Source organism: Acomys minous (assembly GCF_964271855.1).
Source record: "Acomys minous genome assembly, chromosome: 8".
In the NCBI taxonomy this organism is placed as follows: Eukaryota; Metazoa; Chordata; class Mammalia; order Rodentia; family Muridae; genus Acomys; species Acomys minous.
This window is the reverse complement of record NC_140489.1, coordinates 45,973,795-45,988,201: the sequence shown is the minus strand read 5'-3', so window position 1 is coordinate 45,988,201 and position 14,407 is coordinate 45,973,795. Positions and strand designations below refer to the sequence as shown.

Sequence of the window (14,407 nt, the reverse complement as noted above, 5' to 3'; positions counted from 1 at the left end):
AAGCTAGCTGCAGCTGGTAGAGGATGCCTGCAATCCCAGGGCGCTGATAGGTGGAGGCAGGCGGATCTCTGTGAGTTCAAGGCCAGCCTGGTCTCACAAAGCGAGTCTAGGACAGCCAAGGCTACACAGAAAAACCCTGACTTAACAACAACAACAACAAAATGTAGTTTCAGCCAGGTGTAGTGGAGCATGCCTGTAATCCTAGCACTTGGTGGGTAGAGGCAAGAGAATCATAATTCAGGGTCATCCTTGGCTACATACCATGATTCATCTAGCCTGGGCTATGTGAAACTGTCTCAAAAAACTTCTAATTTAGCATCAATTTTAGGTTATCTTTGTGTAACTGTTTCCTAAACTAACCTGGTTGTGTTGGTTCCACAGTGTCGCTTGCAGGAGCTTCTATGTCGTCTGCTTCCTCAGACACTGGAATGAGTCCCTCCTCATCCTCTCCGCCCCAAAATGTGCTTGCTGTAGAGTGCAGGTGATGATCGCTTTCTCCACCTTCCAGCAGTCTGCTGCCGTGGACATAAATTCCCAAACCCTGAAATACAGCCACAAAAGCACTCAGCTAAGTATATCCTGTATATTTTCCAGGATTTATCTATACCTTCCTCTCTTCTTTTTTATTGTTGCAAAAATAAGCTTATTAATAATTGAAGGTTAGGCGGCCTGCCATACTGGTCATAATTTTTCTTCTGTATTCTTTTCCTTTTTTTGTGATAGAGAAAAAAAGGGCACTTAGCAAATTTGAATTTGTATAATAAAGCTTTCAGGTGTTCTAGAAATCATAGACAAGTGTGAGTGCACATGATAAACATCCGAATATTATCCACTGAATAGTCACTGCTGCACTCTATTGAGCTGTATGTGAACACTTGGTGAGTAGGGGGCTTATTTTTGTGTTGTTCTTTTTATTATTATTATTGATTTTTTTATTTCAATTTTTGTGGAAGCACTTGCTATGTAGAACTGCCAAAGTATATGTTCAGCAGTGTGCCCAGGTTTAAAAGTGTAAATGGGACAAAATAAATTGTGAAAGGAAGTGTAGTTGACTGAAAACTGCAGTTGTAATAAGTCTTCCACTTTTTATAGGACTTTTGAGCACACAATTATGCAAATATTTTCATGTTTATTAATGTTTACAGTGGAATTGTGAATAAGTTTTCAGTGGACTATCTTATCCCTTGACAAAAATATTTTGTCTTTTTTCTATGTAATTTCAGAGTTTTTATTTTGTTACAAAAATACGAAAATGAAATATATAACAACAATGAAGTTATTTAACAAGATTTCTAAAGCTGAAAATTTTGTGTAAAATAAGGTATTATCTTGCAACTTGTTAAATATATTTATTCAGACATTGGATGGTTGTATTTTTATGTATTTTTTAAAATATTAATAAAATTGAAAAAAAGAAAATTTTAGGTTAATTTACTCTTTGGATGGCAATAGTTGTCAGCTGTTCCTTCTGCAGGGGCTGCATCGCAGCCATGTATGCTGGGGGTCTGTCTCAGCTGTAAGTGGGCGTCTGGATCACTCGAGTATGTCCTTGTTTAGAAACTTTGGCAGTCCTCGTATTTAAACTGTTTTGAGGATCAAATTTTTGGTTGCCCTTAAGATGCTTTGTCACAGTTTTTATGTTTGCTGTACTGCCGAATAAATTTATATCTCCCAAAGTCGAGATGCAACAAACAGTTAAGTAAAGCCACTATGTATGCCTTGTCTGTGAATTGTTCCACAGACTGATACATTTGTAAATAATCCTTTCAAAATCATGTATTTAAAGCAGTTTTGCATATACATTATGTAAAAAAGGTGATTTTTTTAAAAAACAATTTTTAAATTCATGTTTGTATATTAAAAGGGGTTGTTTTGAAGCCTCCTTTTCTGTGTTTCATCTGCTGTAGCGTGAGGGCCTGGGGGCTGCAGATGGCGGCAGACGGAGGCACTGCGCACTGCAATGGCCGAGCAATCCTGAAATCACTGTTTCTCAACTTCATTTTGCCCAATTGTGAACTTGTGACTCAGATTTCCTCCCTTTTCTCAGAGAATTAAAAGAAAAAGTACTCCTGTAATATGAGCTTTCCTGTCCTTTCTTTGCAAAGCAGAAGTATTTCAATGTAAAATAAAAAGGAGCCCAGTGGGCGTGGCTTAACCATAGGCTTTACATTTCCAGTTTTCTTTTAAGTGACTGGTATTTCTAAATACAGTAACTTATAGTTGGAAAATTAGATTCTATAAAGCTAATCATTTCAATATATTCTTCAATTTTTAAAATACTTCTAGTACTTAATTATAAAATTGAAAAAAGTGTCACTCAAAACTAATTGGAACTAGAAAGCAACTTTAGATATGTTAGTGATTTTCTTCATGAGCAATTTGATAAATCTGAGATAACTCATTAGTTTGAATACTGTCCCTCTTAATAGAAATCTGGTAGAAATTTGGTACCAAAGTATTGGGATGTAGCCACAGATAGCTAAATTACATATTCACTAAATATAAACATAGATAATATCTAAATCATTTTATTAGAAGACTAGGGGAAAATGTGGAGTATTGATTAGGTGTTCAAATATTGGGCTTATTTTGAGTTTACCTAAACTTTGAGTAGATTATTGCATATTGCATGTGACTAAGAAGTAAAAGTATAAAGATATTATATAAAAAAGGAATATACTCTCTATACAATCAAAGTATTCAAACATTATATAGGTTTCTATGTTATATAAAATTGGCTTAAGTCGCTGGGTGCAGTGGCACATGCCTGTAATCCAAGGACTCTGGGAGGCAGAAGCAGGTGGATCTCTGAGTTCGAGGCCAGCCTGGTCTACAAAGTGAGTCTAAGACAACCAAAGCTACACAGAGAAACCTTGTCTCAAAAAAAACCACCACCACCAAAAAAAAAGAAAAAAGAAAAAAAGGCTTATGCCATGGAAATCCACATGAATTAATTTGCTTCCGTGTTTTTTCTTGTGAGTCCTATAATTTAACATACCTGTCAAATATTCAATGCTGCATTTACCATCCTGCAAAAAAGTATTAGCAGAACTGATTCTTTAGTAACTTATGGAGTATCTTCTGTGTATCAGGCATTCATCATGATGCTAAGACTCAGCCACATGAGTGCGCGGGACAGAGAGCTTCCTTCTTCCTGCAGTGTGTAAGATCAAGTAGGGTAGACATCAAACAATTACCCTTTTTAATTAAAGTTTTTTTTTTCCTTTGGCCTTTTGAGGCAGGGTCTTGTGCAGGCCAGACTGATTTTGAAATGACTGTAGCCGAGGCAGGCCTTCTGACTCTCCTGCCTCTCAGATGCTGGGGTGACAGGCATGCGCTATTGTACCTCGCTAAACCTTATTAGTTCTTGTTTGTTTGTTTTTTAAGTTCCGAGTTTTGAGACAAGGTTTTACTCTAGCCCAGGCTAGTCCAGAATTTACTACATAGCCCAGGATGGCCTCGAGCCTCAGTCGGCCAAGTACTAAGACTGCAGGTATGGTAAGCATCTGGAGATACAGTTGCTAAGACTAGTGCTGAGACAGGAATAGTCTGGGCTGGCTTTGAAGAGAAAATGTCAGCTAAACTGGGTCCCAGCGAGGAAGAGGAATAAGCTGGGGATGGGGGGGGGGGGAGGGGAGCAATGTAGATAATACAGTGTTCTAAGCAGGTGAGGGAGGAGGCATTAGGAGAACCTTGTCAAGGTAGGACCAGCCTGAGACAGCATCTGGCCACGCCCGCAGCACTGCTCCTGCCCTGCATCTCCCGCCTGTGCTGCTTGCCCTTTGCTCACTTCTCCACTGTCATCCCTGAGCACTCAGAGCTGACCCAACCATTGTGCCACGGAAGCTTTTGCTGACTTTTGAGCCCACAGAACATCACCCTCTTTCACTTCCGGTAGCTTCCCGGTCTCTTCTGTTTGAGCTCACAGCTTGCCTTGTGCGCGTGCCTTGTTCTCTTCTGGACAGCTGCCTCCTTCGGTGTTCCTTGGTTGTGGGTGGACCTCACAGTTCTAGCCCAGCCTCTAACCCAGAGTAGTCAAAGTTACTAGTTAAATTAAATCAAAGAAAAAAATTATTCAGTTGCTTTAAATATATATATATCTTTGTATAGAAAACCAGACATTAAAGATCTTTAGGGCTCTTCCTATACCAACTCTATGGTATGAATTAAAGTAGACTCACATCATGACCGAATTGCCGGTTAACCCTTTCTTACTCTCCTTTTTTACCCTTCCTTCCCTCATCATTCTCATGTGGCTGCATAACACAGTTTTACTCATGACAGGAAGACAGCGCCTAACAGCACTTGGCAGAGGGTTGCACAGCAGGGGATAGGGTTTGCACTCAGAAGGCGTGTCCAGCAAATGTGTGTTCAGTGCTTTGCCCAGCACAGTTGGTTGTGGTATTTAGCACCTCCTGAGACTGGGTCTCGTGTGTAGTTCCAGACTGGCCTGGAATTCAGAATAACCCACCTCTGAGATTGGGGACTCCAGGTGTGCACCCTACACTCGGTCCTTCGGCTGTTTTTTTTTTTTTTTCTCAAATCCTAATGATATTTTCCATGTTGAGAAGCACAAGATACTTGTTACCTGTAGAGACCCATTACGCATCTTTTAAAACAGAATTAAGAAGAATATTTATAATTTTGATATTTGTAATTAACATAATTATGAAGCTGTGTTCATTTTATACTCTGTATCATGCAAAATTCATCTGAAAAGCTCTGTTGTGAAGCTTCAGGAACTTTATGTATATAATAAATGAGTATATGTATGATTAATTGGCTTTCTTCTTAAACTACATCCCACCAGTTAATCTGAGTTCAGAGTCCTGTCTGCTAAGCGTTGCCAGAGAGAGGCTGCCTCGCTGGCTCAGCGGGTGAAGGTGCTTGCCGCCAAGCCTGATGACCTGAGTTCAATACCACATGGTGGAAAGAGAGAAGACACTCTGATTTTGACCTCCATAAACAGTAAATGAATGCATAAATGTAATTAATTTTTAAGTCACTAGAGTAAACATAAAAATAGGAGATACTCTTAAATTTGAATTTCAGACAAATAATTTCCTGATGTAAATACATCCCATGCCAAAAACCATGCTGCTTATTGCAAACGGAGTTAATGAGGTACCCTGTATTTTACCTGAAAGCCATCTTGTTCTTCTTCTCTGTGTTACTGTCCTCCAGGAGACCTTTTTATGGTCTCTTGTGGACAAGATTACATTGCTGAAATTTCTCTTGGTTTCCACGGAAGACACACACAGCAAGCCACACTTGACTTTTAGAAGCAGCACTGTTCCCATAATAGGCGCTGTCTCTGATGGAGTCGTTATGTTGTGAGACGTGGGGATGTGGTGGGGTACCCTGTCACCAACCTGTTACCTGCCTTCCAGAGGTGTCACTCTTCATCCCTTGCCGAAGCTACTCCACAGTAAAACATGCACTTCTCAGAGACAAGTCTTTGTAAATGAATGACATACCTGTCATCCTGTGCACATCTCTTCTGTGTGGATGCATTTCCTGGTTCTGGGGTAGATAGCTACAAGTAAGACTCTCAGGTAATCTGACATTCTTGCATTTCCAAGAATGTGGGGTATTGGGGGGGGTTGTGTTACTGTTAAATTGGGATGGTAATTGTAGTGCTGCTTTTGCCATCCCCGCCCTCTTTGGTTTTTTGAGAGAGTTTCTCTGTGTAACCCTGGCTGGCCTGGAACCTGCTTTGTAGAAGGCTGGCCTCGAACTCAAAGAGAGATCTACCTCTTCCTCCTGAGTGCTGTGGTTAAAGGTGTGTGTCACCACACCTGGCTGTTTTGCTATTTTAATAGTAATGGTTTGCTGTGCTTTTTGTTTGTTTGTTGGTTGGTTGGTTGGTTGGTTGGTTTTTCGAGACAGGGTTTCCCTGTGTAGCCTTGGCTGTCCTGGACTTGCTTTGTGTTCAAGGAGATTCACAGGCTGTTTACAAACTCTTGTCCCTGATGGGCAGCTTGGTCTTCATGCGGGTCCCCTAGTAAGGGGAGCAGGGTCTGTGTCAACAAGGACTTTCTTGCATGGTGGTGCTCCCTTGCCAGGCTAGAGTGGTAGAGGATGTGCTCAGTCCTGATAGGGTAGGTGGGGGTGCTCCCCTTTTCTGGGAGATAGAGGAAGAGGGAGGGTGGGATCCAAAGGAGAGGAGGGAGCGGACTATGATTGGGATGTAAAGGTAAATACAATTTTTTTTTTCCTTTGCTAGGGATTGGGCCGTAAGGCCTTGTGCATGCTGGCCATATTCTCTGCCACTAAACCACATTCTCATCCCCAAGAGAACCTCTCAAATGCCCATTAGTAAGTGAATATATAAATGAGCCAATACTACAGAACAGTTAAAAATAAGTAAAGGAGCTTAATATAACAAGTGGATTAAACTTCACAAGCAAGTGAGTACGAAGAGCAAGTGTTGTCGAACTGTCTAAAACGCATAGTTTTTGTAAAATTTGGATACTCAAAATACATTGATTTTGTGGATATAATCATAAAGAGTGGTACATGCCTGCTATCCATACACAACCTGATCTATCTAAAACTCGTCTCAAAAAAATTATATATACTTAAGAAAAAAATGACAATTTCAAGGTAATGGTTTTCTCTGAAGCAAAAAGAAAAGCACAAAGAAGGTATTTCCCTGCCCCTTAGCCCACATGTGCATGCACTGTCAAGTACGTACACAACACACACACACACACACACACACACACACACACACACACACACACACACGACTAAAGCAGTGTGACAGTAAAATTTGATAAGCTGAATGCTGATGCTGTTCTCATTTATCCTTCATTGTTGCTATACTGTGAATGGCCACAACCAAAATTGATGCTGAAATCAATTCTCCCATGAAGTGGTGACAGGTGGCACCGAAAGCCACATGTGTTGGTATAAGCCTGTAATTCCAGTGCTCAGGACACTGACCAAGTGGAATCCTTCCACATGGCTGGGCCGTCCTCATTGACAATTTATCTGTTTGTGGATTAAGGTGTTTTCCATAAGGCAAGTCCTATAAAAGCTGGCGTAAAGCATGCGCTCATGTCTGTGCACACTCTTTCCCCTCCCTCATCCCCTGCTCTCCATCTCTCAACCCCACCAGCACTCCACTGGCTCAGCTGTTGTTCATATGTGCCTTCTGTCACCTGGGTATCACATACGACGTTCACTAGGTATGACCTTAACCATTGAACTGCCTGTGCTTTAGAACTTCAGGTATGACCTTAACCATTGAACTGCCTGTGCTTTAGAACTTCGGCTAGTCTCAAACTGACAGAGACCGTCCTGTGCCACTGTCTAGGCTCTGTGGCTTGTATTCTTAGCGAAGACAGTTTGGTAGGCCAGCACCCTCTAAGGATCAGAACACTGGAAAAGCAGGGAGTAGTGCCTGTGCTGTCATTAAGTAGTAGTTGGATTCGTTGTTTTGCAGTCATTGGCTTTGTCTTCTTTTGTATATGTGTGGAGTGTATGCATATGTATACGGAGGTATGTGTGCACATACGGATATGTGAACAGAGGCCAGAATCGGCCTGTGCCCTGCTTTGTCTGCTTTATTCCTTTGAGATCTACCTGGGCTCTCACTGAACTTGATTCAAGGCTGTTGGCCAACAACCCCAGCAACCATCCTGTCTTCAGTCCCTATTGATTTGTTTTCATGTCTTTTACTAGGTAATAATAATAACAACAACAACAACAATAATAAGCCAAAGTGTATTAAAAGCACACTCTGAGGGACATCAATAAGGTCCAATAATAATAATAATAATAATAATAATAATAATAATAATAATAATAATAATAATAATAATAATAATAAAACCAGAGTTTATTAAAAGCGTATTAACCTCTGAGGAACATCAATAAGGTCCAATAATAATAATAATAATAATAATAATAACAACAACAACAACAATAAGCCAAAGTTTATTAAAAGCGCACTAACCTCTGAGGGACATCAATAAGGTCCAGTGAAATGGCTCAACAGGATTGGAACCTGACTAACTTCACTTTGAAAAAGAGACTCCATTAAGTAAAAAGACCCATTTGTATTATTTATGTCATTTACAGTCAATACAGATTACTAGTGACTTAAAGGAAACTTCTGTAAACTATAAATTAAATATGTACTAACACTGATACATTTCCTTTTAAGAAATAACCTTTTTATAAACTGGGTCATACAGAAAACTCTTGTACCCCAGTCTTGCATTCCTTAGATAATTCCTCTAGCAACAGGCAATTAGCTCACTCTGGGAAAGTATCCAGAGTCCAAATATACTCTCTGCTGGTCAAACTGACTGACTGCAAACGATCTGGCATGTAACAAGAGCCAATGAGGGACAGATATGTCTGTCTGTTTGAATGCATTCCATTCATATGCTGTAAAACCCATTTCTTGGTCTAAAACCTATAAAAACCACACTTTGTCTAAGATTGGTTCTCTCACTCCCAATCCACTGCGTCAGGGAGGGGAGGGAGTCCCTGCCCTGGCTTGAATAAAAGACCCTTATGCACTTGCATTGGAAATGGCTCCTGAGTGGTCTTTAGAGATCTTGCAGTCTAGGCATACCACAGGTAAAAGAGCTTGCCAGCAAGCCTGACAACTTGAGTTTTATCCCTGAAATTCATGTGGTGAACAAGAGAACCAGCATCTCTGCCCTTGACTCCTGCATGTGCACAACTACACACAAATAAGCAAATGTAAAGAAGTTGTTTTAAACATCAACTACGTTTTTTTACATTAGTTTTTAATTTTCTTTCTTCCATATAATGAAAATCACAGAAGTGCTGTCTGACTTGATACATATTCACGTAACCTCCACATTCCCAGTTTGACAGGTCAGGGAACTCGGAGGAACCGCTGAGGTCATTATACAAAGCACACTGCATTATTGGTCCCAAAGTTGGTTCCAGCCCACGGCACCATGCAGTTCCATCTTCCATTGTACTGTAAAACATGACTTTGTTGTCTGATGGAATAGGACCACAGTAAGACAGGAGACAGCAGTGTCCAAGCTTAGAGCAACGTCCAGCCGGTTAGGTTGGTGTCCATAGAACTTTCAAGGTGCTCAGGAGCCAGCAACCACCAGAAGGGACCCAGCGGTGCAGACAGGGCCACCCTGCTGGACACACCACTTCAGCCTCTGTCACTGGTCTGGAAGCAGGCTGTTCTCAGTCCGCTGTCTCCTGTGAACACCGTTCTGTGGTAGTAGGCAGTTACCCCACATTAAGTGGCTACTTCTTACCCCACGGTGCAGCATATTGCTTAATCTATTTTTAGGTGTCTTACTTCCCATGTTTACCTGTCTTAGCCACCAATTGCATAAAGTCTATTAGCATAAATTCATGAAACTGGAATTAATAGGTCAAAGGGTATGCAGAAATCTCAGTGGCATTTTTTTTTCTTTTCTTTTTTTTTTTCTTTTCTTTTTTTTTTTTTTTTTGGTTTTTCAAGACAGGGTTTCTCTGTGGAGCCTTGGCCTTCCTGGACTCACTTTGTAGACCAGGCTGGCCTCGAACTCACAGCGATCCTCCTGCCTCTGCCTCCCGAGTGCTGGGATTAAAGTCGTGTGCCACCACGCCCAGCAATCATTTTTTTTTTTAATCTCTTCAGTGACGACGGGAGCATACATGTAGAAGGGTATCTGTGGAGGGCACTTTGCCAATAATCTTGCTGATATTTAGCATGCACATGCACTCTTGTCAAAATCCTCCACTGTTAGGAATTTCTTCCGCAGCAGTTCTTAACGTGGACAAGGTGCAGCCAGTAATGAACCCTGTAGCGTATCAGTGGCCACTACCTCAGGTATTTGTCATTCAGTAGGATTATAGCTAATTGTTTCTTCTTTCTTTCTTTTTTCCTTTTTTTTTTTTTTTTTTTTTTTTTGTGGGTTTTTGTTTTTTGTTTTTTGTTTTTTGTTTTTTTTTGAGACTGGGTTTCTCTGTGTAGCCCTGGCTGTCCTGGAACTCGCTTTGTAGACCAAGCTGTCCTGAACTCAGAGACCCACCTCTCTCTGCTTCCTGGTCACAGAGATTAAAGGCGTGCACCATCATCGCCTGGCCTTGGGTTATAGTTAATCTTACTGAAGTTTTGGTATAGAAGACATACAAACTGTTGATGTCCACAACCGACTGGTAGTAATAAAAGGACCTTATTTGCAGAAGTCAGTACTTTTTGTTTCCCCTGGCAGCACTCATCCAACATATCAATAGAGTGCTTTTTGTGTGTCATAGACTACTATTGCAGAGTCACGGTTTAACAGAATGGGGGAAAATGTGACAATACTAGACTTCAGAAATAAATTGGGGACTTTTGCCTGGGTCGGGAGCACACGCAGATGCCGCTGTCTGCTGCCTGAAAAGGATGGTAAACACCCAGAGGGCCCAGGCACCACTAAGATGAGCAAGGAAGTGGTAGAGACGTGGGAGAGAACAAACCACAAGAGTGTGCGCGCTATGAAGTGAGGCGCAGCTGGAGATACAAAGATAGTGACGAACAGCCTGATGGTGAGTAGCCTGCAATGCCACCCGAGGCCACGGTGAGGTCCTGGCCCATGCTGCCGCTGAGGGTCATGTCTGAGTCCATGGCTCTATGGCCCTGCAGCATCTGGTAGGAGCGTGGTCCTGAGTTGCTGTCATCCATGTTAACCACCAAAGACTATGCAGACTTCACTGGCCTGGGACCGTGTTGATGTCTCAGGGCTGTGCAGAGCTGGGTCCATCCTCCCTTGCTCCCCACCCTGGGTACGGGAGAACTGGCAGGCTGACCAACTCAGCTGCCGCCCAGGCCCGCATCCAGGATTCGGAGTTGGCCCACCCCAACGTCTACCCCACCTGTGAACTGCTGGAGCTCCTGAAGGGGCGTGTCCTGCAGATCCAAAGCTGCAGCATCTCCATGACACAGAGCAACAACAGGACATCCAGGAGATGTCCGGTATTGATGGTGTAGCAGAAGCCAGAGACCTCAAACTGGACCAATGCCTCATTGCAACGAACATTGGCAAAGTAAAGATGTGTGGACAAAAGAGTACACCGTGGGGCACACTGTGACACACTGCAGCTTCCATGGTGAGATTTCTTTTCATTGGTATCATTTTTTAAATTTTTTATATTTTGTTTTCATTTTGGGAGGTTGCAAGGGCAGAGGGCAGATATGGAGGGACAGGAAAACAAATGGGAAATGAAATTCACAAAGAATTAAAAAGTGCCACCAGATCCTTGAGAAAGTACGTAACATTGATAAAGTTCTGGTTAGATCACTCAAGAACTAATGCAGAGGTCCTCAACTTTCCTGATGCTGCAGCCCTGATATTTCTCATGCTGTGGTGACCCCCAACCATAAAATTATTTCATTGCTACTTTATAACTGTAATTTTGCTATTATGGATCATAATGTAAATATTTGTATTTTCTAATGCTACCCACAGGCTGAGAACCACTGAACTGAAGAAAGACACAGATTCCCAGTGCCAGGACTGAGGAGGTGGCACACTTCACGTGGCTTTTATAATAATCACTGTTCTGGCTTTAATGGTCATTTCAGGTTGTATAATGCCACAGCCTAACTAGTCGTGTACTTTAAATATATGCAGTGTATTGTTTATCAGCCATTTTCCTAGAGCTGTTTAAAAGTGACAGCTACTGTTCCTTGTAGAACTACCATAAACACAATCTCAGTTTCACAATGACCACAGCTTTATAAGGGGTTATTGTCACCGGTAACCTGAGATGAAATACCCATTTGTTTGTTTGTTTGTTTAATTTTATTTATTTTTATGTTCCATGCATTGGTGTTTTGCCTGCATGTAAGTCAGTGTGAGTGTGTTAAATCTTGGAGTTACGGACAGTTGTGTGCTGCCATGTGGGTGCTGGGAATTGAACCCAGGTCCTCTGGAAGAGCAGTCAGTGCTCTTAACCACAGAGCCATCTCTCCAGGCCCCAAAATACCCGTTCTTTTTTTTTTTTTTTTTTTTTTTTTTTTGAGACAGGGTTTCTCTGTGTAGCCTTGGCTGTCCTGGGCTCGCTTTGTAGACCAGGCTGGCCTTGAACTCACAGCGATCCTCCTGCCTCTGCCTCCCGAGTGCTGGGATTAAAGGCGTGCGCCACCACGCCCGGCCTAAAATACCCGTTCTTACCAGAGACTTGCCTGAGTCTTTCTGGCCATTTTCTTCATGGTCTCTGGTAATTTCAATTTAGGTGATGCTGTTTATTTCTCACTTCTGGGGTAGTTGCCACTACTTTTATGTCACTGTTCACTTCCATGTGAACGCATCTCTGGCCCCACCCCACTCTCTTATACTCACCCTAGAGATCAGTGGAAGTGAAGCCCCCCAGTATATTGTGGGCAGTGTGTGGTGGTAGAAGCTACAGGCAGCCTTAATACAAATACCTCATATCCCACACCTAGATTAAAACAAAAACATGTTTGTATAACATAACAGATTTTTGGTATTTTGTTTTGTTTTGTTTGCTTTTTGAGACAGGGTCTCTCTGTGTAGCCATGGCTGTCCTGAACTCACTTTGTAGACCAGGCTGGCCTGGAGCTCACAGAGATCCTCCTGCCTCTGCTTCCTGAGTGCTTGGATTACAGGGGTGCCCCGGCTCACATAACTGAGTTTTTTGTTTTGTTTTGTTTTGGTTTTTGGTTTTTTTGGGGGGCGTGTTGTTGTTTCAAGACAGGGTCTCTGTGTAGCCTTGGCTGTCTTGGGCTCGATTTGTAGATTAGGCTGGCCTTGAACTCACAGTGATCCGCCTGCCTCTGCCTCCCGAGTGCTGGGATTAAAGGTGTGCGCCACACATAACTGAGTTTTGAAAGAACCTTTTACTACATCCCCCTCAGACAGAAGCTGAACTGCAAATAAGAGCCTGAGACCAAACCAGCTGCCTGAAAGAAGTTCAGACCAACTGAGTCAGCTGGGAAGGACACTCCCACCTCCTGAGCTGCCTGTAGGCTGCAAGGGGCTCCAAGTTCTCAGCTTTTGTGAGCCCTCCCCCATGCTGAGGTGGGCCTAGGTGATGCAACTGCCTTTGAGTCATTTCTGCTCCTTTAAGAACCACTCATCTAGCTGGGAGGTGGTGGCGCACGCCTTTAATCCCAGCACTCGGGAGGCAGAGGTAGGTGGATTGCTGTGAGTTTGAGTTCAGCCTGGTCTCCAAGGTGAGCCCAGGACAGCCAAGGGTACACAGAGAAACCCTGTCTCAAAAAAAAAAAAAAACAACAACAACAACAACAAAAAACTCCTCATCTGTATTCCTGTAAGTAACTCCATTAAAACTCATTGGTTCACCAAATTGGATTTTGGTGGTATCTGAACTTTGGCCAGTCCTGGGATTCCTTCCTGAGGAATGTAGCGAGGTAATAAATAACAGTGGAATAACCTACAACAAAAATTATTTAAGTACTCTGGAACCTGAGGCAGGAGAATAGAGAGTTTTAGGCCATCATGAGCTACATGGACACTGTTGAAAAATTAAAACAGGCCGGGGCATGGTGGCGCATGCCTTTAACCCCAGCACTTGGGAGGCAGAGGCAGATAGATCGCTGTGAGTTCGAGACCAGCCTGGTCTCTAAGGTGAGTCCAGGACAGCCTGTCCTGCATGAGAAATCCTGTCTTGAAAAACCAAAACAGAAAAAGAAAAGAAAAATTCAAACAGATATCTCAGTGGTTTGGAGCACTTGTAGCTTTGCAGAGGACCAGGGTTTCCCAGCACCCACATGGTAGCTTACATGGTAACTCCAGATCAGACACCTTCTTCTGATCTCTGCAGGGCAGGCATGTGGCACACATACATAAATATAGGCAAAACATGCATTCATATAAAATAAATTAAAAAGAAAAATCAAATTTAAGCTGGGAGTTGCGGCAAATGCCTTTAATCCCAGCACTTAGGAGTCGGAGGCTAGAGCAGCCCTATTTTATAGAGAAAGTTCCAGGACGTCCAGGGCTAGAGAGAAGCCCTGCCTCTGAAAAACAAAATGAAACTCAACAAAATTTAGTTTTTTAATGTCTTTATCTGGGTTATGGTCTTTGGGACAAAATTTGTCTGCTTTTGTTGTGTTTGCTGAATAAAGCAAACATCAAACAGAAAAGCACTGCCAAAATAGCTATTTTGTTTGCTTGTTTTCTCCTAGAATACTTGAGAATCCTTTCCCTCTACTGAGTTATGGTGAGTGGGAAACTCGGATTGCGAGTGCACCACGCAGGACCCAGGAAAGTAGGCTGGCTCGCAGTGACCAGGATAGGCTGAGTTGACTTGGGGCCAACTGAAGCTCTAGAGAAACCCAGGCGACCCGAGGAGGCCAGTTGCCCTGGTCGCGGGAAAGGGTCTCATCTGGAGAAGGTACTCAACATTCGAGTCCTGCGTTCCTAGGTTCGGGACTCTGGAT

General features: G+C 42.5%; 1 protein-coding gene across 1 annotated transcript in view; it reads left to right on the top strand.

The window, feature by feature from the left end:
- Nucleotides 1-1,360, top strand: part of ARID4A (AT-rich interaction domain 4A) — a 75,967-nt gene extending 74,607 nt beyond the window's left edge. The window contains exon 24 of the mRNA XM_084792333.1: nucleotides 382-1,360. Within this exon, the coding sequence (XP_084648459.1) occupies nucleotides 382-485 (104 nt within the window). The 3' untranslated portion in view covers nucleotides 486-1,360. The remainder of the gene's footprint in view (nucleotides 1-381) is intronic.
- The last annotated feature ends 13,047 nt before the right edge of the window (nucleotides 1,361-14,407 follow it).